Source organism: Oncorhynchus keta, chromosome 29 (genome assembly GCF_023373465.1).
Source record: "Oncorhynchus keta strain PuntledgeMale-10-30-2019 chromosome 29, Oket_V2, whole genome shotgun sequence".
NCBI classification, from domain to species: domain Eukaryota; kingdom Metazoa; phylum Chordata; class Actinopteri; order Salmoniformes; family Salmonidae; genus Oncorhynchus; species Oncorhynchus keta.
Genome location: NC_068449.1, coordinates 21,874,853 through 21,901,837, shown reverse-complemented (window position 1 = coordinate 21,901,837; position 26,985 = coordinate 21,874,853). Strand labels below are relative to the sequence as shown.

The 26,985-nt window shown below is 43.5% G+C and overlaps 1 protein-coding gene across 2 annotated transcripts in view; it reads left to right on the top strand.

Moving 5' to 3' along the window:
* Window positions 1-26,985, top strand: part of LOC118362476 (protein lin-52 homolog) — a 31,074-nt gene that overhangs the window by 1,499 nt on the left and 2,590 nt on the right. The window contains exons 3-7 of one of the 2 annotated variants that reach the window (XM_052486195.1): window positions 1,037-1,111; window positions 1,188-1,225; window positions 1,324-1,390; window positions 1,500-1,583; window positions 3,263-4,259. In XM_052486195.1, coding sequence (XP_052342155.1) covers window positions 1,037-1,111; window positions 1,188-1,225; window positions 1,324-1,390; window positions 1,500-1,583; window positions 3,263-3,285 — 287 coding nt within the window. In that variant the 3' untranslated portion in view covers window positions 3,286-4,259. Of the gene's footprint in view, window positions 1-1,036; window positions 1,112-1,187; window positions 1,226-1,323; window positions 1,391-1,499; window positions 1,584-3,262; window positions 4,260-26,985 lie in introns of those variants that run through there. The other variant, XM_035742832.2, reaches the window with a different exon arrangement.

The window sequence follows — 26,985 nt, the reverse complement described above, 5'->3', positions numbered from 1 at the left end:
TGTTACTCAGAAATGTATTCCAGTGTCTGCCTGCCAGCTGAACATCTTTGCCAGTTTTTGTGTAGGCTACCTTCCCCTCCCTCCGAAGCATGCATAGTCTAATGTAGCTACTGACATTATGGGCATGATTCAGAAATTAGGGAGAGATTTTTTAATTAGAGAACAATGGATTAACATTTTCAATGTTAGTTAAGGATACTGTAGTTATCACGTTTCACATTGGATTTATTAACTACAAAAACGTAAGACGTCTTATTTTAATTCTGGTGCCACTCTGCTCACACAAGTTTGTCTGGTCTAGCGGTCAAACTCTAGGCAGCATTATGTGTAATGTAATGGAACTGAGAGTCATGATCAAGAGCTATCTCTGGTCCAAAGTTAGTTAAGCCAACTCTCTGAAGTTCAAAGACATTCAAAGTTCCTTCATAGAAGCTGCTCCTCCGTAGGTATAATTCTGTGGGCCCAATTCAGACAATGCATGTCATAAAAACAAGACGCCCAGTGCTTACCTGCACAATTTCAGTCGCATGTCGCACCCTACACTACACTTGTCTGTCCAATGCATGTACATAGCTTTCCCGCTCCATAGCAAGCAGCTCTATCCATTGGTGAACTAATTTAATGTCGTTTTCAGAGGACTAAAAAGGAACGATGTAAACCGTTACTTCTTTGGGGTTCGAAACGGGTCAGAACTTTATTTTGCTGGTCGGACCAGTGGAACGGAATGAAAACAATAATGGTTCTGTTCAGAAGTAAACTATTGGAAAATAATTCCAGTTCCATCCCCTGGTAGAGCCTTAACAAAGCCTGCACTCAAACTCACTGTACATGGAGAAGAAAGGATTATGGCTCCATTCATAACAGTATGTTAAATTCAAACCCAATCCCTAATTACTTATACTAAATGAGCCCTGTTAATGTAGCAAGCAAGCGCAATGACTCAGCGTGAACAGCACTTAGCTAAAGGCTGCTCTTTCACATTTATTAGTGTTGAATCGGTTGATGACGACTAAAATACATTTTCCCCCTTTGTAAGGTGATGATTTTGAGTCCTCTCTGCTGAGTTTTGAGAAGCTGGATAGAGCATCTCCTGACCTATGGCCAGAGCAACGTAAGTTTGTCTTCTCCTCTGTGTTCGCTTCATAAAGCCTATCATTTCAATTTACTCATTCCTGATTCTCACACAGTGCCAGGAGTTGCAGAATTTGCTGCATCTTGCAAAAATGTGAGTGTTTTTCCAAGATCTATAGCTAGCGTTGATAAATGAATAGACCTACATGGCTGAGAGAATGCACATTCTTCTTATTATTTTTTGTCTTGCAGCCAATTACCAATTCTCCACCCAAATGGATGGCTGAACTGGAGAGTGAGGACATTGAAATGTTAAAAGGTAAAGTACAGTAGTGTCATATGGTACACTTACTGTTGAGCATTGCCTACTTGTGAAAATAGACTAATAAGTATTCACTGACTGTACTCCAACTCTATTCCTCCCACAGAGCTGGGGAGTCTGACCACAGCAAACCTGATGGAGAAGGTCAAAGGGCTACAGAATCTGGCCTACCAGCTGGGCCTTGAGGAGTGTAAGTATACACACATGATACACATACACACTCACAACCAGTTGGGGACCAGAGCCCTGCACGAGCATATATTTTAAGGCCTACCCATTCCCGTGATACTCAGGCCCTACCCTACCCGGGCCCGATTGCTTCTGCCAAATTTAAGGCCCTGCCCGAAAGTAGAAATAGTTTCCTCCGTTAGTAAATCCATAACTTTCTCACTGCGCACTGCTCAATCTGCATGCGCTCTGCTAATGGCGGCTCTGGATCTGTGAGTATCCATAGCAATGGCTCCGCTTGAGCTGCTCTGCTCATTGACGAGACATGTATAGAGAGCGGTTAGCTACATTTCATCACTCTAAACTCTTACAAAACTCAATGAACTTGATTATTTTCTGTGAAATCATCTCTCTCGTCTTATATTTGACGAGGTTGAAGTGCTTCTGACACCATGTTGTGATCTTAGTCAGATACTGTTGACTGTACTGCGCAGCAGAGCACAAGGAAATAACTCTGCTTCAAAATGTTGATGATCAATTTAGTGATGCCCTGCCCGTACCCCAGTTATTGATGATAAAACAGCCCTATAACCAAGGCCCATCAGGCTCGGGTCGTGTAGCAGAGCTCTAGTTGTCATTCTATAGGCTACCTCTAGATGGTGCTGCTAGCCTTATGGCTAATTTATGTCTGAACAGTCAAGGAACATCTCAAGTATTTGCTACAGTCATTCAACTCATTTTACATTTCACGAAGTAGACACCGCTTATTAAGATTCAATGTATTTCTACTCTTTCTGAATATTGTTATGATTTAGACAGAAATAGATTGTAAATGGAGAGTATTGGAGTGATTCCTCATGAAATCCAGACCAAAAAATAACGTGATTTTTGTCATTTTCACAAAATGTGATCCATAGAATAGTCCATTGGAGGATGGATTGTTGAGATATATTTGACATTTGTATCTAAAATCATAATTGAGAAATAATTAAAGTTGGCATATTTATGACATTTTAGCCTTAACCAAAGACTCCATAATTTTTCATCTTTCATCAGATGCGACAAAGCAAAAAAAGTGTCATTATAAGCTTTAGTGCTTGGTCTGTAATATTTTGATTTAAAAATATATATATATTTATATTATGAATATTGAAACTTCTAAACATGAAAATATATTTTTTTAAATATTTGGAAAATATTTAAATATAATGCCTTCAGAAAGTATTCATACCCCTTGAGTCATTTAACATTTTGTTGTTACAGCCTGAGTTTTTATTATTTTTATTTTTAAAGTTAGCCATCTACAGTACTCACAATACCTCATAATGACAAAGTGAAAACATGTTTTTAGTTGTTGTTTTTTTTGCATGTTTTGGAAATTAAATACAGAAATATCTCATTTAAATAAGTATTCACCACTGAGTCAATACATGTTAGAATCACCTTTGGCAGCGAATACAGCTGTGAGTCTTTCTGGGTAAGTCTCTAAGAACTTTGTACAACTGTATTGTACAATATTTGCACATCATTTATTTTTTTATTCTTCATGCTCTGTGAAGTTGGTTTTTGACCATTGCTAGACAACCAGTCTTGCCATAGATGTTCAAGCCTATTTAACTAAAAACGGTAACTAGGACACTCTGGAACATTCAAAGTCGTCTTGGTAAGAAACTCCAGTGAATATTTGACCTTGTGTTTTAGGTTATTGTCCTGCTGAAAGGTGAATTTGTCTCCCAGTGTCTGTTGGAAAGCAGACTGAACCAGGTCTTCTAGGATTTTGCCTGTGCTTAGCTCTATTCCGTTTATTTTTTTTATTTTTTAAAAACTCCCTTGCCGATGACAAGCATACCCTTAACATGATGCAGCCTTCACCATGCTTGAAAATATGAAGAGTATTTCAACACAACACTTTGTAATCAGGGTATAAAAGTTTATTTCTTTGCCACATTTTGCCACAAGGACAAATGTCCTTTGTTTCTCTTTGTCATTTAGGTTAATATTGTTTAGTAACTACAATGTTGCCCTCATGGTGAAATCCCTGAGTGGTTTTCTTCCTCTCCTGCACTTGAGTTAGGCAGGACGCCTGTATCTTTGCTGTGACTAGTTGTGTTGATACACCACCATGTCATTAATAACAACATGCTCAAAGGAATATTCAATGTCTGATTTTTAAATTTTGACTCAAGACATTTCAGCTTTTCATTATTAATTAATTTGTAAAAATGTCTAAAAACATAATTCCTCTTTAACATTATGGGATATTGTGTGTAGGCCAGTGACATAAAATCTCAATTTAATCCATTTTAAATTCAGGCTGTAACACAACAAAATTTTGAAAAACTCAAGGGGTGTAAATACTTTCTGAAGGTACTGTAATATCTGCTAGTTTAAAGTTATGGCTATTTTATAGAGAGCAATTGGCAGTAGTAGGCAATCACAGCCCTCCTTTTACTTGTGTTATTGCACGTCAGCAGAGGGCAACCATTTTGAATGCATTTTCACATTAAAGGGTAGTTAGCATAAACTTAGCCACATGTAACAAATGGATTTACATTAGTATACGCATCAAAATTTCCAATGCAAAGTTACACCTCACTTTTCAAAACTTGTTTTGTTATTAAATAAAATGGATGAGAATGCCGAAATCATGACGGAAACATTTTTGCGGGATGTGAAGGTATATGGAGGACCCGGCAAGCCAGCCTATTCCCTATAATGTAAACTCCAGCAGAAATTATTTCAAATGTATAACTTAAAATTAAACCAAATCGTTTGCACTCATGACTACGGGTTTCAATTTAATTTTCAGCCAATTTACAAGTAAATACTTGGATTTATTGTTACAAATCAGCTTCCTAGGTTGCCAGCCAACTAGCCTGCTAACATTAGCCCTACTTGCATGCTAAAGTTAACCCTACCAGCCTGCTAAGCACTTCATGAGTGAGCCACTTGCTATCAACACCAACTTACAGCTACATTAAAGTACTGGAGTGACTGCGGTTCCGACATGCCGTAGCTATTGATACAAATATTTCTGCGCAGGTGCAGGAATTTGTTTTACTTAGCTGCTGCACACTGCTACCAATGTAACTTCTGCTCTGTGCTCCCACTGTTCCGCTGCCACTTCCATGGAGGGGGAAACTTCATGTTGTGCACTATAGATATGGTCGAAATGTTCCAACTATGCATTCCATGCCTCAAGTGCTGTTTCATGGTTTTCTTTTCAGTAGGGGTGTTAAGCTACATGCAACTATCATGTTGTACACCAAAGACATGTGTGCAAAGCTCAAGGCAAAGGGTGGCTACTTTGAAGAATATAAAATATGTTTTGATTTGCTGAACACTTTTTTTGCTTACTACATGATTCCATATGTGTTCTTTCATAGTTTTGATGTCTTCACTATTATTCTATGATGTAGAAAATTAGTAGGTGTGTCCAAACGGTTGACTGGTACTGTAACTCAGTGTAAACCTGCAGCAATTCAACATTGCATTTAGAAGTCTGGTAATGTAGTGGCAGGTCTCACATAACACAACAAGTATTGAAGCATGTGATGGATGCAAAATGTGGATTGACAGATTTTCTGCATCCATTGTCCTAATCCATAAAGTGTGGATTAGAGAGATGTAGCCTAGCTAAGTGCTCCTTTTTTTCCTAAAAGGAATATGGGTACTTAGCTCGCTATGGACAAGCACACCATGCACAAACCCAGAAACAAAACGCCATGACAGAGATTTGATACAGACTTAAATCATTTCCTCTCAAAGTATTTTTTTTGCTGCCAAAATTAAAGTATCGTTGAATTCTAACTATGCATTTAACATTGGCTGCACTCGTTTTGCACACACTCTTGTTGTAGAATAGAGCACTCCCTTAAATCTATGCTCTCTGGGTGGAGTTCTACCTTAAATCTGGACTGGATTTAGCCTCCATTCAATGCTTAAACAGAAACTGTAATCTTGTACAGTGAGGATGAGGAACCCTCTGCCCCCCTTTGTGATTCGGAGAGATGTAGAGCATGTTGGTTATGCAGAGGGGGTGCAGGGCTGATAGGTCCCGCTCCACAGCGAGCTCACTGCTGATTTGTCAAATTCCATAAAGACAGAATGATTCAAGTAGACTCATTCTGGAAAGGATTATTGCAAACATGATTTGTCTGGGCTTTGCCCTGCTCGCTCATAGAAATGAGAGATATATATTTTTGTTTAACTGCAACGTTTATGTTGATCAAGCAAGCAAGCTACCTCGAGATATAGCGCATGACTTGACCGACAATGAATTGCCTCAAAGTGCATGTAGACTTGGTGGGGATGACAAAAGCAATGACACTGCTCGAATGTCTCATTATTATGCAGCAGGCATTATGAAAGCTCAGATTAGTGTCATTGATTTCAGCATAGCTGTAGATAAAATGTGTTATCTGCTTATTCCAGGCTCATATTTACAGGTCAGGATCCGCTCTGTCTACCACACATATTATACCTAAATATTATAACTAAATACAAATGAAACAAGCTGATCATACAGTCTGATCCAGGGTCTGTGGGACCAGTCTCACCCAAATGTGATAAGCTTCATTTACAGGCATTTATGGGAAAATGACGCCATCTGATGTTCCTCACATTTTTCAGATCAGCTTGTCTCTTGCCCTGAGCATGCAGTGATCTGTTAATGTTCTTTCATTTGATTAAATGCTTCATGTTGTCTACCATACGACATATTTGTTAGTTATAAAGATGTTAGCAGCCATAAAGGAAGAAGGAAGGGATGTTGTCTTTGCAACCATGTCATGTACCTCGGGATGAAGTAACACAATGATGGTTATTATCGGTCTCAGAGCAGCTTGTATTGATGCCTTTTTAATGTGCTCTGGTTTAATTTTCTTGTTTTCCCGGCTGTCAGAGGAGGCCTTGTAAATCTCAGCTACTTTTTCATCATTTTTGTTTCCTCAGAGAACACAAACCAGGGCAGGGGACACAATTTACTACCCCCCTTTTAAACATGTGGCCCATTAAACTGAGCTGGTTAATGGGCAGAGCACAATCAGCCAGTGAAATTACCCGCCTTGATGCCTGTGGAGGAAGGGGAAGGGCCAGACGTAGACACCTCTGACCTAGAGGACACTGAATTCACCTGAACCTTCAGAAGGACTTGGAACACCAGCCTAATGTCATGTAAAATGGCTAAATGTAGCCTAATCTTTGGAGATCCAAAGGCAGAATACCTGTAGAACAGAGGCCCCAAGTGTGGAAGGCAAGTGGGGCAGCACTGCATGTACAATGGGGCAAAAAAGTATTTAGTCAGCCACCAATTGTGTAAGTTCTCCCACTTAAAAAGATGAGAAAGGCCTGTAATTTTCATCATGTGTACACTTCAACTATGACAGACAAAATAAGAAGAAAAAAAATCCAGAAAATCACATTGTAGGATTTTTTATGAATTTATTTGCAAATTATGGCAGGAAATAAGTATTTGGTCACCTACAAACAAGCAAGATTTCTGGCTCTCACAGACCTGTAACTTCTTATTTAAGAGGCTCCTCTGTCCTCCACTCGTTACCTGTATTAATGCCACCTGTTTGAACTTGTTATCAGTATAAAAGACACCTGTCCACAACCTCAAACAGTCACACTCCAAACTCCACTATGGCCAAGACCAAAGAGCTGTCAAAGGACACCAGAAACAAAATGGTAGACCTGCACCAGGCTGGGAAGACTGAATCTGCAATATGTAAGCAGCTTGGTTTGAAGAAATCAACTGTGGGAGCAATTATTAGGAAATGGAAGACATACAAGACCACTGATAATCTCCCTCGATCTGGGGCTCAACTCGTCGTGTTTGGAGGACAAAGAATGCTGAGTTGCATCCAAAGAACACCATACCTACTGTGAAGCATGGGGGTGGAAACATCATGCTTTGGGGCTGTTTTTCTGCAAAGGGACCAGGACAACTGATCCGTGTTAAGGAAAGAATAAATGGGGCCATGTATCGTGAGATTTTGAGTGAAAACCTCCTTCCATCAGCAAGGGCATTGAAGATGAAACGTGGCTGGTTCTTTCAGCATGACTATGATCCCAAACACACCGCTCGGGCAACGAAGGAGTGGCTTCGTAAGAAGCATTTCAAGGTCCTGGAGTGGCCTAGCCAGTCTCTAGATCTCAACCCCATAGAAAATCTTTGGAGGGAGTTGAAAGTCCGTGTTGCCCAGCAACAGCCCCAAAACATCACTGCTCTAGAGGAGATCTGCATGGAGGAATGGGCCAAAATACCAGCAACAGTGTGTGAAAACCTTGTGAAGACTTACAGAAAACGTTTGACCTCTGTCATTGCCAACAAAGGGTATATAACAAAGTATTGAGATAAACTTTTGTTATTGACCAAATACTTATTTTCCACCATAATTTGCAAATAAATTCATTAAAAATCCTACAATGTGATTTTCTGGATTTTTTTTCTCATTTTATCTGTCATAGTTGAAGTGTACCTATGATGAAAATTACAGGCCTCTCTCATCTTTTTAAGTGGGAGAACTTGCACACCTTTTTGCCCCACTGTATATTATGCATGCACATAAGTGTTTGTATGGGTGTGTGTGGCAGGCCTCACCCCCCCGATGGCTGTGTGATGCTGCCACAGTGTTCCCCAGGGGGGACCTGGCGCATGCCTCCTCCCCAGACCCCAGCTGCTGCCTCGACCTGTGATGAATGCCCCTGTTGTGGGCCGCTGAGCTCGGCATCAGGCCCTGGGTCCCAGGAGAGTGCTGACTACTGTGATAAGTGCTGTTATTGGAGGTAATTGAAAGGGGATTGGTCCTGAGGGACAGGCCTCAGGCTGCTGCTCTAACACACTTGTAGGTTTCACTGATCCCCACCACCACCGGCTGACTGGACTGACTGAGACTTGGCTCCTTGCTAATGCAGTGATATCTTTATCTATGATGTGGCCAAATATGGAGCCAAGCAGCTTCCCTATGCAGAGACCGTTTAGTGTAGACTGATATCATTTTTTCTGTATAATTCTTTAGAGTCAGATGATGAGGACAAGTACTGTACAGAACCAGCCTCCTGATTTTTCACTGCAATGGATTTATTGTTGGAAATAGATTCAGATTTAAGTAAAATTTGCCACATTTTTTTTTTGTGCGTGTTAAAATTTCTAAATGGTTTGAAACAGAATTAAAAAAGATTTTCATGCAGGAATAAAAGTGAATATTTGCAAATTGGCTATTGACTTCACCTATACAATATCATATGCCTAGGACTATACATCCCTTTCAGAAGGGTACATAAAACATTGGCAAGTCAAATTCAAGGACTTTCAGGAACTTTTTTTTAAGCAGTTCATTGAAGGACCTCTGTTATAGAATTGTAAAGATAGAATTTAATAATATAGACCCCCCCCCAAAAAAGCATTTAAGAAAAAATATTTTGGGGGGGGGGTCTTGCCAATGCATTGATTTTCAAATTATTATTCCATTGTAAAATATGTGAGAATAATGTGGACATTACCTGACTAAATAGATTGGATGGCCATTTTTCTGTAGCCTATGTGGCCGACGCAGGCACACATAATAAAGCCATGAATAGCGATAGCATTCATCTCACCGTTTGAATCTCACCATCTCTGTTTTTATAATGAGAAAGTGAGCAAAAAACAGGTTCCTTTTTTATTGGAAGAATTTGTCAATCAATTGAATTGGCAGGAAACAAACGAAAGTGGCCACATCTCACAAAAACGGATCAAATTGACCTCATGGAAAATTATAAGGGAGCAGGAGAACTTATAAATTGGCTACAATATGTACAAGGACTTTTCAAGCACCAAATTGATTAAATGTCTGATTTTCAAGGTAGGCCTATTCAAATACTTTAATTTCTGACCTCCAAATTAAAGTTCAAGTAGGCTACTTCAAGCCCCTTGTACTGTTTAAAATTGCAGGTGTAACATGGAAAACAAAATGTATTTCTCATGTTATTTCATTACCAAGTTATATTGTGAGTAAGCCCACTGGGGTATGTAATTTGTCATTATATCCAGAATAATTAATAGGAATAGCGTTGGGTGTTGCGCAAAGACCAATCTTACACAATTGAGCGCAGTAGACTCGGTGTCCAATCCGAGACACAAAAATATATGAAAACATGAACTCATTACCTTAATACTTTCTCTGTTAAATCTAACGACACCCTGCTCTATATCAAGCAGACAACAACAGATTACCAACATCATTTCGCTCAGGATTTTAGATCCAGCGTGAATCCAAGCACAACTGTCTTCACCAGCAACAAGTGACACACAAATATTCCTTGCAAAGTCCTTTTTTTCCAGCACTTGAGCTGTTGTTGCATGGCATGCGCTATCACAACAGCTGTTTGTCACTTGACTGTCCTTCCCTCATGGATCAGATGATGATGTGTGAAAATATCATGGTGTAACTAATCAGCTGGACACCAAATGCCCATCGAATAAGTGTTATACATAATTATTGAAGAACCACGTTAATGACAGTATTGATTTAGGTTTTAAGTATCAAGGTACGGTGACACTTTCGGTTAGAAGCATGCGATTTTGCAATCTCATACATCATTTTTGATTTGTGTGCCCATGAAAACTGTTTTCACCCCGTAACATTAGAGGACACGAAATGTTACCTAGTTACACTGCATTTCTGCGATCTCTATACAAAAAACTGTCTGACAGCTAGATTCAGGATTCTTACAGGGTTCAAGTTCAATATCTAATTTAACTGATTCATACTTATTGTATAATGACAACTTGCACTGCCATAAAAGCAAGGACAGAAAAGTAACGTTTTGTCACACAATTTTTTGACAAATCCGTCAAGACACCAACCATGATAAAGGGTTAAACAGGTTTTAAATCAACTCGTGAATCTGATTGAATATAGCTGTCTTCTCCCCGTATATCTTCATGTAATGAGATAAAAAAAATGGCAGATTATTATCAATGACTTATCAACAGCTGTAACAAGTTGTCTCGTGTAGGAAATCCTCACTGGTGCACTAGTTTATATAAAGACCCATTTGCATGTCAAAGTCCTTAAAGTGCATATTAGTCTAAGATCTTGTTAATTTCGAAGTATTGCACTTGAATAAAATACTTTCTGTCTCTGGTTTTTCCTTTTGGCTGCCTGTAGCTGTGGACAGAGGGGAGGGGTTGCAATTTGGTGTGGAGTGGGTGGAAAGAGTCTGATGTGATTTTAGTCGCCTTCTGCAGAGCTCTGCACAGGTGGACAGATGACAGGTCTTGCTGCTGCAACATTATTTTACAGCAAGACCTGCCAATCTTCTCAATGAGGTAGTCATAATCATCCAGGTAATCCTCCAGGTTTGGTTTGATACAAGGGAACGCCAGTCAAGACCAGTCCTGCTTAGTATTGGCTGGCGGTGGCAAAGAGCTGTCCTGGTCTAAACACCACTGTGCCGCCACCACAGTACAGCCAGGATGACCTCTACATCCCTGCCTATGTGGAGTTGAGGCTGAAGGTCAGTGCTGACAGCTCCTAATGGCCCAGCATCAATCTCCTTCCTATTAAGAGGCCAGGGCTGCTGAATATGATTGCATTCACACTGGCCCATGGTGCTAATGTGCCTTCATCAATCCATCAGGGCGGCCTGAGCGACCGCGGGGCGGGCCGTTATGAAGTTCTGCTCCCTGACAACCTCTGAATGAGGAACAGGGGACCCACCCCCTCCTCTCCTCCTCTGTCCTCCTCTCCGCACCGGCCTACTTTATGAGCTCATAGTGGAGATGAATAGCAAGGCCCACCCGCTGAAGAATTCTCTGGTGAAGACGCCATTAGATATGGCGTGATGGGAAACTGAAACGAGTCAAACGATGATGTGTGTTGATAAGTTTTCTGTATATTTTTTTGCTATTTGAGATACATACTTTGGGGGAAAGGTTGTTTGGCTTGAGGAAATGAAATTGCTGGTATGAGAAAATTGTTCCTAAAAAAAACATTTCTGTTTAGCAAAATATGTACCAAGTTAATCCAGAAGCCTCAAACCAGTGTTGCATGGTTAACGCAGTTTAGTTTCCTGACTTTGTTTAGTGCAGCTGTTGAAGCATGTAGCCACAGTCGGTGCTGAATCGTAATCGTACAATCAGAATTGTGGTTCATCAAACTCTTAATTCTTCAGTTCACTTTTATCAATTTTGAATGTTCAACTATTACACTAAGATTGTCTAAACAGCCTAGAATCTATGGTGAGGTGCCCTCTGTATCAGTGTTGGAGGTGTGTATCATGGTAGAGGGAAAGAGAGCTGCACATACCGCCTGTTCTTCAGCCCTGCCTGCCTGCCGCCTCCCTGAGCAGATCGGAAATGACACCTCATTTCCATAAACGCATTAGGAATTCATTGGATTTTCTTTCCCAGCTAATCATAGTGGCGGTGTAAAACCTTTTAGGCATTTTAATGAATGAATTTTGACTGATTGCCTATTAATAAGGACACCTCTTGAACAGGGATAGGCTATGGCATGGGATGGGAGGTGTAGATGTGTTTGTTTGTGCGAGCGTGTGTGTCTCAGTGCACACAGGCAGGAATATATTGGAGGGAGAGAAGAGGGGGGAGAGGAGCGCTCTTGGTTGGGACATAAAGAGGAACCAGTGGCTCCCCTGGGAAATCACTGGCTGTGTCTGCATCTTAAATATCCCTGTGAAGTATCAATAAGTAGGTAATTGAATTGTGAACACAAACATGAGCGTCAGGTGTAGGCTATGTTTTGCGAGGCGGGTGTGTATATGGGAAGGGGGGTTTGAGTGAATGTGTTAATGGGGGAAGGAGGGGTTTGTGGGGGGTGTCATCCCCAGGTCCCAGGGGAAGTGGACATTGAGAATGGATGTTAAATCCATTAAGTAAAGCTTACAACCAGTAATAGCTGAGTGGCACTTAAAGATGGGCAGCAGGGGTCAGATTAGTCTGCTTGAGTCTTAATGATAGTGAATTGTGTAAGTCGGGACTGGAGGCTGGGACGCCAGTTAACCCAGGTGGTCATCTGTCTCTAGGACTAACAGGGGTCTGGCTGGCACCTCTGGCGTGTGCCTGGAGAGGTGAAGCGGCTTCACCATGATTACTACCATTCTACACATGGGGGGGAGTTGATGTGACAATGACACCCAGATCACCCACTCCAAATGGTAGGAAGGTGATGTCACACATTTAGGCTATACATTTACATTGGGAGAATGCTATTTTGAGAAGTGCTTGTGGACGAATATTGTATTCAGTATTGGATATTCATTTGGTTGAGGGGGACATTTTGTCATTTTATTTCCCATCAGTCCCACATTGTGATGGCATCCCCAGGCCAGCCCAGCCAGTGCTAAATGATAATTAGAGCTCAACTAATCAACAGGGTGAAGACATGGCCCTCACAATCCATAAGGTGTTATTTAGTATGGCTGGCAGCTGTAACAAGTCACTGATAAATAAGTATAGAATTAGTGATTGACCTTTGTAATCAACTAAACACATCTCTAACTCCCTCTAATCAGTATTGATTGCCCCTGCTGTGTAACAGTGTCTATGTGTGGGCATGTGCACATGCATCTGTGTGTGTGTGTGGGGGGTCTGCGATCTATGTTGGTGTCTTCCACTCCGTGTGTGAAAGTCCAGTTGCCTGAGGGTGGCTGACCGGCTGATCATTTCTCTTCCCGCTTTTAATATTTATCTTACAATGCAAATCATTCGAGTTTCTATGTGACAGAGGCAGATGCTAAACTGAACTCGTAATTAATGAGTGGCTCAGAGGGGTTAGTCTTCATCGGGGGGGTCTACAGCCACAGACCAGGCTGCCCTCATTTATTGTTGGGGGGATCGAGAGAGATATGGAGGGAGAGGGCCACCAGTCTCTCCCATTAGTAGGCCTCTCCAGAAACTAGTGGTCCATTTAACACGCTCTTAGCAGAGAGATCACAAAGATAAACTGGGATTAGGAGACCAATGACTCAATAGTATTCTCTAAAGCAGGGGTATTTAACTGTTAGGGTGTTTTCACATCTCGTCCTCAGTCCTCTTTAATGTGAACTCGGTAAAAAAAAAAAAAGAAGCAAAATAACTCTGTTCTCTTTGTATTCACACTGCCCTTGCATTTGCATGAGGACTCAACTCTTTTGCCAGTTCACTTCACCTTTTTTGAGGTCTGAGTCCTCTTTGCATTCAAATTGGTATGTCCTGCAAGGAACCAAGATATTTTTCCAACATTCACTCAATGCACTCTGGGTAAAAGTACAGGACAAGCCATTCCATGAGAATGTGTTATCGGACAGCTAGATATACCAACATTTTGTAAACTAATTGATTTAGTTAAAAAACATTATTGTATTCAGAAGATAATATTAACATGTAAATATCATTGATAACAGATTAAATAGCAGAGTCATTTACTGGAGATTAAATAATGCTGTAGGCCTACCTGAAAATTGTGCACCCATATGTAAGCTACTGCCCCTTTAAGAGATGGAATGAATTTTGTACCTTATGTTTTGATGATCAGCAACTATGTTGTTGTCTTCTCACACCATTCAAACCCCACAATTGAATAATCCATTTATGAATCTCTCTTCAAATCAAATCCAATTTTATTTGTCACATACACATGGTTAGCAGATGTTAATGCGAGTGCAGCGAAATGCTTGTGCTTCTAGTTCCGACAATGCAGTAATAACCAACAAGTAATCTAGCTAACAATTCCAAAACTACTACCTTATAGACACAAGTGTAAGGGGATAAAGAATATGTACATAAAGATATATGAATGAGTGATGGTACAGAGCGGCATGGGCAAGATACAGTAGATGGTATTGAGTGCAGTATATACATATGAGATGAGTATGTAAACAAAGTGGCATAGTTAAAGTGGCTAGTGATACATGTATTACATAAAGATGCAGTAGATGATATAGAGTACAATATATACATCTACATATGAGATTAATAATGTAGGGTATGTAAACATTATATTAGGTAGCATTGTTTAAAGTGGCTAGTGATATATTTTACATAATTTCCCATAAATTCCCATTATTAAAGTGGCTGGTGTTGAGTCAGTGTGTTGGCAGCAGCCACTCAATGTTAGTGGTGGCTGTTTAACAGTCTGATGGCCTTGAGATAGAAGCTGTTTTTCAGTCTCTCGGTCCCAGCTTTGATGCACCTGTACTGACCTCGCCTTCTGGATGTTAGCGGGGTGAACAGGCAGTGGCTCGGGTGGTTGTTGTCCTTGATGATCTTTATGGCCTTCCTGTGACATCGGGTGGTGTAGGTGTCCTGGAGGGCAGGTAGTTTGCCCCCGGTGATGCGTTGTGCAGACCTCACTACCCTCTGGTGAGCCTTACGGTTGTGGGCGGAGCAGTCGAGGATGCTCTCGATTGTGCGTCTGTAGAAGTTTGTGAGTGCTTTTGGTGACAAGCCGAATTTCTTCAGCCTCCTGAGGTTGAAGAGGCGCTGCTGCGCCTTCTTCACAATGCTGTCTGTGTGGGTGGACCAATTCAGTTTGTCTGTGTGTACGCCAAGGAACTTAAAACTTACTACCCTCTCCACTACTGTTCCATCGATGTGGATAGGGGGGTGTTCCCTCTGCTGTTTCCTGAAGTCCACAATCATCTCCTTAGTTTTGTTGACGTTGAGTGTGAGGTTATTTTCCTGACACCACACTCCGAGGGCCCTCACCTCCTCCCTGTAGGCCGTCTCATCGTTGTTGGTAATCAAGCCTACCACTGTTGTGTCGTCCGCAAACTTGATGATTGAGTTGGAGGCGTGCGTGGCCACGCAGTCGTGGGTGAACAGGGGGTACAGGAGAGGGCTCAGAACGCACCCTTGTGGGGCCCCAGTGTTGAGGATCAGCGGGGGGGAGATGTTGTTGCCTACCCTCACCACCTGGGGGCAGCCCGTCAGGAATTCCAGTACCCAGTTGCACAGGGCGGGGTCGAGACCCAGGGTCTCGAGCTTGATGACGAGCTTGGGGGGCACTATGGTGTTAAATGCCGAGCTGTAGTCGATGAACAGCATTCTCACATAGGTATTCCTCTTGTCCAGATGGGTTAGGGCAGTGTGCAGTGTGGTTGAGATGGCATCGTCTGTGGACCTATTTGGGTGGTAAGCAAATTGGAGTGGGTCTAGGGTGTCAGATAGGGTGGAGGTGATATGGTCCTTGACTAGTCTCTCAAAGCACTACATGATGACGGAAGTGAGTAGTCGTTTAGCTCAGTTACCTTAGCTTTCTTGGGAACAGGAACAATGGTGGTCCTCTTGAAGCATGTGGGAACAACAGACTGGGATAGGGATTGATTGAATATGTCCGTAAACACACCAGCCAGCTGGTCTGCGCATGCTCTGAGGGCGCGGCTGGGGATGCCGTCTGGGCCTGCAGCCTTGCGAGGGTTGACACGTTTAAATGTTTTCCTCACGTCGGCTGCAGTGAAGGAGAGTCCGCATGTTTTAGTTGCGGGCCGTGTCAGTGGCACTGTGTTGTCCTCAAAGCGGGCTAAAAAGTTATTTAGTCTGCCTGGGAGCAAGACATCCTGGTCCGTGACGGGGCTGGTTTTCTTTTTGTAATCCGTGATTGACTGTAGACCCTGCCACATACCTCTTGTGTCTGAGCCGTTGAATTGAGATTCTACTTTGTCTCTATACTGATGCTTAGCTTGTGTGATTGCCTTGCGGAGGGAATAGTTACACTGTTTGTATTTGGTCATGTTTCCGGTCACCTTGCCCTGATTAAAAGCAGAGGTTTGCGCTTTCAGTTTCACGCGAATGCTGCCATCAATCCACGGTTTCTGGTTTGGGAATGTTTTAATCGTTGCTATGGGAACGACATCTTCAACGCAAGTTCTAATGAACTCGCTCACCGACTCATCGTATTCGTCAATGTTGTTGTCTGACGCAATACGAAACATATCCCAGTCCACGTGATGTCTTGGAGTGTGGAATCAGATTGGTCGGACCAGCGTTGAACAGACCTCAGCGCGGGAGCTTCTTGTTTTAGTTTCTGTCTGTAGGCAGGGATCAACTAAATGGAGTCGTGGTCAGCTTTTCCGAAAGGAGAGCGGGGCAGGGCCTTATATGCGTCGCGGAAGTCAGAATAGCAATGATCCAAGGTTTTTCCAGCCCTGGTTGCGCAATCGATATGCTGATAAAATTTAGGGAGTCTTGTTTTCAGATTAGCCTTGTTAAAATCCCCAGCTACAATGAATGCAGCCTCCGGATATATGGATTCCAGTTTGCAAAGAGTCAAATAAAGTTCATTCAGAGCCATCGATGTGTCTGCTTGGGGGGGAATATATACGGCTGTGATTATAATCGAAGAGAATTCCCTTGGTAGATAATGCGGTCGACATTTGATTGTGAGGAATTCTAAATCAGGTGAACAGAAGGACTTGAGTTCCTGTATGTTGTTGTGGCCACACCACGTCACGTTAACCATGAAGCATACGCCCCCGCCCCTCTTCTTACCAGAAAGATGTTTGTTTCTGTCGGCGCGATGTGTGGAGAAACCAGCTGGCTGCACCGACTCCGATAGCGTCTCTCCAGTGAGCCATGTTTCCGTGAAGCAAAGAACGTTACAGTCTCTGATGTCCCTCTGGAATGCTACCCTTGCTCGGATTTCATCAACCTTGTTGTCAAGAGACTGGACATTGGCGAGAAGAATGCTAGGGAGTGGTGCACGATGTGCCCGTCTCCGGAGTCTGAACAGAAGGCCGCTCCGTTTCCCCCTTTTACGAAGTTGTTTTTTGGGGTCGCCGGCTGGGATCCATTCCGTTGTCCTGGGTGAAAGGCAGAACACAGGATCCGCTTCGCGAAAGTCATATTCTTGGTCGTACTGATGGTGAGTTGACGCTGCTCTTATGTTCAGTAGTTCTTCTCGACTGTATGTAATGAAACCTAAGATGACCTGGGGTACCAATGTAAGAAATAACACGTAAAAAAACAAAAAGCTGCATAGTTTCCTAGGAACGCGAAGCCTATAGATCAATATATTGCAAACAAATAATCTCAACATTCGTGTCAGTACAAAACTCCACGTATATTTTGGAAGTAGTCAATATCCAAAAGCAGTTTTTTCTACGAACCTGCACATCATCTTCTCTCTCCAATGTGAGGGGTTATAGCAGGGGAAACAGTGTTGCAGTAGTCTAGTGTGAGGGGTTAATGCAGGGGAAACAGTGTTGCAGTAGTCTAGTGTGATGGGTTATGGCAGGGGAAGCAGTGCTGCAGTAGTCTAGTGTGAGGGGTTAATAAAGGGGAAACAGTGTTGCAGTAGACTAGTGTGAGGGGTTATGGCAGGGGAAACAGTGTTGCAGTAGTCTAGTGTGAGGGGTTATGGCAGGGGAAGCAGTGTTGCAGTAGTCTAGTGTGAGGGGTTATGGCAGGGGAAGCAGTGTTGCAGTAGTCTAGTGTGAGGGGTTATGGCAGGGGAAGCAGTGCTGCAGTAGTCTAGTGTGAGGGGTTAATGCAGGGGAAACAGTGTTGCAGTAGTCTAGTGTGAGGGGTTATGGCAGGGGAAACAGTGTTGCAGTAGTCTAGTGTGATGGGTTATGGCAGGGGAAGCAGTGCTGCAGTAGTCTAGTGTGAGGGGTTAATAAAGGGGAAACAGTGTTGCAGTAGACTAGTGTGAGGGGTTATGGCAGGGGAAGCAGTGTTGCAGTAGTCTAGTGTGAGGGGTTATGGCAGGGAAGCAGTGTTGCAGTAGTCTAGTGTGAGGGGTTAATGCAGGGGAAACAGTGTTGCAGTAGTCTAGTGTGAGGGGTTATGGCAGGGGAAGCAGTGTTGCAGTAGTCTAGTGTGAGGGGTTATGGCAGGGGAAGCAGTGTTGCAGTAGTCTAGTGTGAGGGGTTAATGCAGGGGAAACAGTGTTGCAGTAGTCTAGTGTGAGGGGTTATGGCAGGGGAAACAGTGTTGCAGTAGTCTAGTGTGATGGGTTATGGCAGGGGAAGCAGTGCTGCAGTAGTCTAGTGTGAGGGGTTAATAAAGGGGAAACAGTGTTGCAGTAGACTAGTGTGAGGGGTTATGGCAGGGGAAACAGTGTTGCAGTAGTCTAGTGTGAGGGGTTATGGCAGGGGAAGCAGTGTTGCAGTAGTCTAGTGTGAGGGGTTATGGCAGGGGAAGCAGTGTTGCAGTAGTCTAGTGTGAGGGGTTATGGCAGGGGAAGCAGTGCTGCAGTAGTCTAGTGTGAGGGGTTAATAAAGGGGAAACAGTGTTGCAGTAGTCTAGTGTGAGGGGTTAATAAAGGGGAAACAGTGTTGCAGTAGTCTAGTGTGAGGGGTTAATAAAGGGGAAACAGTGTTGCAGTAGTCTAGTGTGAGGGGTTAATAAAGGGGAAACAGTGTTGCAGTAGACTAGTGTGAGGGGTTAATGCAGGGGAAACTGTTGCAGTAGTCTAGTGTGAGGGGTTAATGCAGGGGAAACAGTGTTGCAGTAGTCTAGTGTGAGGGGTTATGGCAGGGGAAACAGTGTTGCAGTAGTCTAGTGTGAGGGGTTATGGCAGGGGAAACAGTGTTGCAGTAGTCTAGTGTGAGGGGTTATGGCAGGGGAAACAGTGTTGCAGTAGTCTAGTGTGAGGGGTTAATGCAGGGGAAACAGTGTTGCAGTAGTCTAGTGTGAGGGGTTATGGCAGGGGAAACAGTGTTGCAGTAGTCTAGTGTGAGGGGTTAATGCAGGGGAAACAGTGTTGCAGTAGTCTAGTGTGAGGGGTTATGGCAGGGGAAGCAGTGTTGCAGTAGTCTAGTGTGAGGGGTTAATGCAGGGGAAACAGTGTTGTAGTAGACTAGTGTGAGGGTTTATGGCAGGGGAAACTGTTGCAGTAGTCTAGTGTGAGGGGTTATGGCAGGGAAAACAGTGTTGCAGTAGTCTAGTGTGAGGGGCTATGGCAGGAGAAACAGTGTTGCAGTAGTCTAGTGTGAGGGGTTATGGCAGGGAAAACAGTGTTGCAGTAGTCTAGTGTGAGGGGTTATGGCAGGGAAAACAGTGTTGCAGTAGTCTAGTGTGTGGCGCTGGAACCTGGGAGGCTTTGTGTTCACATTGCGCTAAAAAAGGGAACTGGGCCTGCCGAGTGGTGCAGCGTTCTAAGGCACTGCAGCGCAGTGCTGGACGTGGCGTCACTACAGACCCGGGTTCGATCCCAGGCTGTGTCGCAGACAGTCACGACCGGGAGACCCATGAGGCAGCACACAATTGGCCCAGCATCATCCAGGTTATGGGGAGGGTTTGGCCGGCCGGGATGTCCTTGTCCAATCGCACTCTAGCGACTCCTTGTGGCGTGCCGGGCGCATGCGTGCTGAATTCGGTCGCCATGGTGTTTCCTCCGACACATTGGTGCGGCTGGCTTCTGGGTTAAGCGAGCAGTGTGTCAAGAAGCAGTGCTGCCATAGCATCGAATAGTCCCCACGATATGAAACTGTTCAGGGAAGTCAGGAACCAATACATGCAGAAATTCGCATCCTGTAGCTCTAACTCCAAAAAGTGTTGGGACACTGTAAAGTCCATGGAGAACAAGAGCACCTCCTCCCAGCTTCCCACTGCACTGAGTCTAGGTAACACGGTCACCACTGATAAATCCATGATAATCAAAAATGTCAATAAGCATTTCTCAACGGCTGGCCATGCCTTCCTCCTGGCTACTCCAAACCCGGCCAACAGCTCCGCCATCACCCCGCAGGTACTTGCCCAAGCCTCCCCAGCTTCTCCTTCACCCATATCCAGACAGCAGATGTTCTGAAAGAGCTGCAAAACCTGGAACAGTACAAATCAGCTGGGCTAGACAATCTGGACCCTCTCTTTCTAAAACTATCCGCCACCATTGCTGCAACCCCTATTAGCAGCCTGTTCAACCTCTCTTTTGTATCGTCTGAGACCCCTCGGACCGCTGCTGCGGTCATCCCCCTCTTCAAAGGGGGTGACACCCTAGACCCAAACTGTTACAGACATATATCCATCCTGCCCTGCCTATCTAAAGTCTTTGAAAGCCAAGTTAATAAACAGATCACTGACCATTTCGAATCCCACCGTACCTTCACCTCTGTGCAATCCTGCTTTCCCGAGCCGGTCACAGGTGCACATCAGCCACGCTCAAGATACTAAACGATATCATCGACCTGGCCAAGGCTTTCGACTCTGTCAATCACCGTATTCTTATCGGTAGACTCAATAGCCTTGGGTTTTCTGACGACTGCCTCGCCTGGTTCACCAACTACTTTGCAGACAGAGTTCAGTGTGTCAAATCTGAGGGCATGTTGTCCGGACCTCTGGCAGTCTCTATGGGGGTACCACAGAGTTCAATTCTCGGGCCGACTCTTTTCTCTGTATATATTAATGATGTCGCTCTTGCTGCGGGCGATTCCACCTCTACGCAGACGACACCATTCTGTATACTTCTGGCCCTTCCTTGGACACTGTACTAACTAACCTCCAAACGAGCTTCAATGCCATACAACACTCCTTCCGTGCCCTCCAACTGCTCTTAAACGCTAGTAAAACCAAATGCATGCTTTTCAACCGTTCGCTGCCCGCACCCGCCCGCCCGACTAGCATCACCACCCTGGATGGTTCCGACCTAGAATATGTGGACAACTATAAATACCTCATTGTCTGGCTAGACTGTAAACTCTCCTTCCAGACTCATATTAAACATCTCCAATCCAAAATCAAATCTAGAATCGGCTTTCTATTTCGCAACAAAGCCTCCTTCACTCACGCCGCCAAACGTACCCTAGTAAAACTGACTATCCTACCGATCCTCCACTTCGGCGATGTCATCTACAAAATAACTTCCAACACTCTACTCAGCAAACTGGATGCAGTCTATCACAGTGCCATCAGTTTTGTTACCAAATCACCTTATACCACCCACCACTGCGACCTGTGTGCTCTAGTCGGCTGGCCCTCGCTACATATTCATCGCCAGACCCACTGGCTCCAGGTCATGCTCGGTAAATGCTTGGTAAAGCTCCGCCTTATCTCAGTTCACTGGTCACGATAACAACACCCACCTGTAGCACACGTTCCAGCAGGTATATCTCACTGATCATCCCCAAAGCCAACACCTCATTTGGCCGCCTTTCCTTCCAGTTCTCTGCTGCCAGTGACTGGAACGATTTGCAAAAATCGCTGAACTTGGAGACTTTTATTTCCCTCACCAACTTTAAACATCAACTATCTGAGCAGCTAACCGATCACTGCAGCTGTACATAGTCCATCTGTAAATAGCCCACCCAATCTACCTACCTCATCCCCATACTGTTTTTATTTTATTTACTTTTCTGCTCTTTTGCACACCAGTATCTCTACTTGCATATCATCATCTGCTCATTTATCACTCCAGTGTTAATCTGCTAAATTGTAACTATTCGCTCCTATGGCCTATTTATTGCCTACCTCCTCATTCCTTTTGCACACACTGTATATAGACTTTCTTTTCTCTACTGTGTAATTGACTTGTTTGTGTTATTGGCTTGTTTATTGTTTACTCCATGTGTAACTCTGTGTTGTTGTCTGTGTCACACTGTTTTGCTTTATCTTGGCCAGGTCGCAGTTGCAAATGAGAACTTGTTCTCAACAAGCCTACCTGGTTAAATAAAGGTGAAAAAAAAAGAAAGAAGTACGGCTTGGTGGGGTGGTGTTTTGGAGGACATGTGGCTCTCGACCTTCGTCTCTCACGAGTCCGTATAGGAGTTGCAGTGATGGGACAAGACTGTAACTACAAATTGGATATCACGAAACTGGGGAGAAAAAGGAGTAAAAGTAAAATACATTTTTAAAATAAGGGAACCAGACCGCAAAATTCAAACAAACCGAACTCAGACCACATATCGAGATGGTCGCAGTTTTGGTTCGCTTTGGGGGCTCTTTTGATGTGTCTGACATCCTTTTGGAGTCTTCACACTTCACAAAAAATATCTGAAAGGGACCAAGTGTGAAAACACCCTACGATGTCCGGAGCGTGCTGGTTTTCTGTTCTGCTTGATAATTAATTGCACACAGGTGTTCCAGGTCTAGAGGGCAACAATGAGAAAATGCAGTGGAACTGGCTTTGAGGTCCAGAATTGAGTTTGAAGGCTCTAGAGGTCCTGTCTCCATTCACATGAAGTATGTCATTTGTATATGAACACAACACAGCGATAAATCTATAATTTTAGGTTGTAGTTTTATCTACACTCTTGTCTTTTTATTTAGTGTCATCAAATACATGGTCATAGCAGACTACTAATCATGCTGTTGGATCTATCTTCTCTATTTAACGTGTATATCTCTGTGCGGTGTGTTGGCCTAATTAGTGATATTTAACACTGTTGTGGTAGCCTTTGGCTCACCAAGCCCAACTCTTCCAAATAGGGAAATTTTATCTGTGCACCAGTCGTTTTGGGTCATCCTAATTCATTACATCCCACCTGATACTGATTGTTTCATTCGATCTAAGACCCTGTCTGCCTGTCTGTCCGGGGGCTCTGATTATTTTGTTTAGTGTTATTCGAAGAGACAGCAGCGCCACACAAAATGTATCAATCCCAATCCAATTAGCGTCATGTTAACCTGATGATGGACACCTCAAGGTGAAGCGGCCCTTGCTCAGCCGGGGCATTATCATTCCAGGCTGGGCGGCTCATCTAAATTACAATCCACCCTGGTTTTTCATTAGCCGCTAACCCCTTCACCGCTCTGCACAGCCCAACAAACACCCAGACACCCAGGCTGCTCATCAGCTCTGGTGTCAGGTTCAACGAGCAGAGACAGACACTTCTACAACTGTGGATCTTCTGTGTTGGTGGGGAAGCTTGGGACTGTGGTATTTGTATGCATGTTTTTCCAAAAAGATACCAGATGGAAGGGCCGCTGCCCACTTGAAATGTGTTGCCTGTATTGCTCTTCATGTCCTGGTGGGTATGCTTAGCAACTGTATGAAGGAGGTGGTTTTTGTGCAGGTTCGAAGAGGTGATCCCTGCTCCCCTCTTGGCCCTGCCTGAGCTTTGATTCTCTGCTGGTGCTAAGAGCTTCTTCTCTTATTACCAAGAACAAAGAGTAATTACTGGGCCTGGATGAGGCCTCTCCAGGGTCACACTGATGCTGGAGGAACATCCCTGTAGCTTCCATTGTGACATAATCTGGCTATTGTTGACTGAAAACCTCCTGAAATACTCTCCTTACCAGATAGAAGCAAAGTGACAAAAGGCCTTCAGTTGGGGCCAATCTGTTGTCGCGCTACAGTATGGGGTTGGCACGGATCCAGAACTATTGCGCAGAGCTTGTTTTGTAGACCCCCACCAAGTGCTTTTCATTATGTCTCTACAAAGTACTTCTCCCTGTTCATAGGCTTTTCTAGCTAACCTTTATGGTCTGTGTATCTGATCAGTGTCTTCAGTTCTTACTATGGTATTTCAGTGGTAAGTGTATAGTAATGGCAGTCAGTGAGGAAAAATGTGCCAGAAATGGCCAGAAACACTTATTCTGGTTAAAGACCGTTTGTGCTGTTCTGTGAAGGGAGTAGCACACAGCGTTGTACGAGATCTTCAGTTTCTTGGCAATTTCTCGCATGGAATAGCCTTAATTTCTCAGAACAAGAATAGACTGACAAGTTTCAGAAGAAAGTTCTTTGTTTCTGGCCATTTTGAGCCTGTAATCGAACCCACAAATGCTGATGCTCCAGATACTCAACTAGTCTAAATAAGGACAGTTTTATTGCTTCTTTAATCAGAACAACAGTTTTCAGCTGTGGTAACATAATTGCAAAAGGGTTTTCTAATGACCAATTAGCCTTTTAAAATGATAAGCTAACACAACATGCCATTGGAACACAGGAGTGATGGTTGCTGATAATGGGCCTATTCCATAAAGAATCAGCCATTTCCAGCTACAATAGTCATTTACAACATTAACAATGGACAGAAAAATAGCTCTTCTTTCAAAAACAAGGAAATTTCGAAGTGACCCCAAACTTTTGAATGGTAGTGTACATACTGAGATGCTTGAATACCTGTATCTGGCTGCCTTGAGACGGCAATCACAATTGTAGCTTATTGTCTTTGGTAGCTAGTCTGCATCTTAGATTGTTTTCCATGCCCCGAATGGAACAGATGTTGGTGTAAATTACCTCCCTGTTAGACATCTCACAAATGAAATGCATGCTTTGCATTGATAAGTGATTCTGCTCTGAAGTGGGGGGCTGAGAGATGGAGTGCTGTAGCTTGTTTTAGTCTAAAACCCTGGTCAAAGCATGTTTTGACTGCATACGGTTTGTAGTGTTCCCAGTAGTGACGCGCGGTAGTGTTCCCAGTAGTGACGCGCGGGTTGACTCATAACCCGTTGTCCCCGCGGTTATATCCGCAGGGTGGACGGGTTTAGGATCATTAAATATTGTGTGGCTGCAAGGCATGTGGGTGGTGGGCGGGTTGAATAAAGAGAAAACAATACCTTAAATCTATAAATGTATAATTCTTGTGCAATTTATATGTATAGGCTACATTAAGGTTTTTCTTTCATTAATTTAGGCTGTGTGGTATTAGTGCATAAGCCTAAGCTTAACTGTACGTGCGCCAAATAGCCTACACGCCAATCACCTAATGCTTTTGGGAAGTTCATGTCAATCCATGGAGGCAAAACGGACATTGTCAAAGTTTAATTCATTAAGACAAAAGCTGTGAAAGGAGAGTTGAAAATTAACAGAAGGGAGGGCCAGAAAAAGACATGTTTGGGAAAGATTTGGTGAAGTGGTGAAAGAGGATGACAGCGGTGTGTGATGATTGTGTGGTGCTATATAAATTCGACAGTCACAAAATGGGACTTCACATAGGCCTAAATGGAAACTGAAATCTGGATACACTCTGTAGGTCTATAACCTCTCACATAGTCTTAATATTAATTCCTGAAGAATAAAAAAAATCACTGCAGTAAAAAAAGACATCAAATGTAGGCAAAATGTGGACTTGGGAACAGGAGTGGAGAAAAATAATGTATTTATTTCAGCATCTTCAAATCAAATTTTATTGGTCACATACACATGGTTAGCAGATGTTAATGCGAGTGTAGCGAAATGCTTGTGCTTCTAGTTCCGACCGTGCAGTAATATCTAACAAGTAATCTAACAATTTCACAACTATTAAGAATATGTACATATAAATATATGGATGAGTGATGGCCGAACGGCATAGGCAAGATGCAGTAGATGGTAAAGAGTACAGTATATACATTACATTTAAGTCATTTAGCAGACACTCTTATCCAGAGCGACTTGGTGCATTCACCTTATGACATCCAGTGGAACAGCCACTTTACAATAGTGCATCTAAATATTTTAAGGGGGGTGAGAAGGATTACTTTATCCTATCCTAGGTATTCCTTAAAGAGGTGGGGTTTCAGGTGTCTCCGGAAGGTGGTGATTGACTCCGCTGTCCTGGCGTCGTGAGGGAGTTTGTTCCACCATTGGGGAGCCAGAGCAGCGAACAGTTTTGACTGGGCTGAGCGGGAACTGTACTTCCTCAGTGGTAGGGAGGCGAGCAGGCCAGAGGTGGATGAACGCAGTGCCCTTGTTTGGGTGTAGGGCCTGATCAGAGCCTGGAGGTACTGAGGTGCCGTTCCCCTCACAGCTCCGTAGGCAAGCACCATGGTCTTGTAGCGGATGCGAGCTTCAACTGGAAGCCAGTGGAGAGAGCGGAGGAGCGGGGTGACATATAAGATGTGTAATGTAGGATATGTAAACATTATATAAAGTGCCATTGTTTAAGTGACTAGTGATACATTTATAACATCCCATTATTAATTATTAAAGTGCTTGAGTTTAAGTCTGTATGTTGGCAGCAGCCACTGAATGTTAGTGGTGGCTGTTTAACAGTCTGATGGCCTTGAGATAGAAGTTGTTTTTCAGTTTCTCAGTCCCAGCTTTGATGCACCTGTACTGACCTCGCCTTCTGGATGATAGCGGGGTGAACAGGCAGTGGCCCGGGTGGTTGTTGTCTTTGACGATCTTTTTGGCCTTCCTGTGACATCGGGTGGTGTAGGTGTCCTGAAGGGCAGGTAGTTTTTCCCCGGTGATGCGTTGTGCAGACCTCACTACCCTCTGGAGAGCCTTACGGTTGTGGTCAGAGCAGTTGCCGTACCAGGCGGTGATACAGCACGACAGGATGCTCTCGATTGTGCATCTGTAAAAGTCTGTGAGTGTTTTTGGTGACAAGCCAAATTTCTTCAGCCTCCTGAGGTTGAAGAGACGCTGTTGTGCCTTCTTCACCACGCTGTCTGTGTGGGTGGACCATTTCAGTTTGTCAGTGATGTGTACGCTGAAGAACTACTGTCCCGTTGATGTGGATAGGGGGGTGCTCCCTCTGCTGTTTCCTGAAGTCCACAATCATCTCCTTTGCTTTGTTGACGTTGAGTGTGAGGTTATTTTCCTGACACCAGGAAACCCTTGAGACACTTG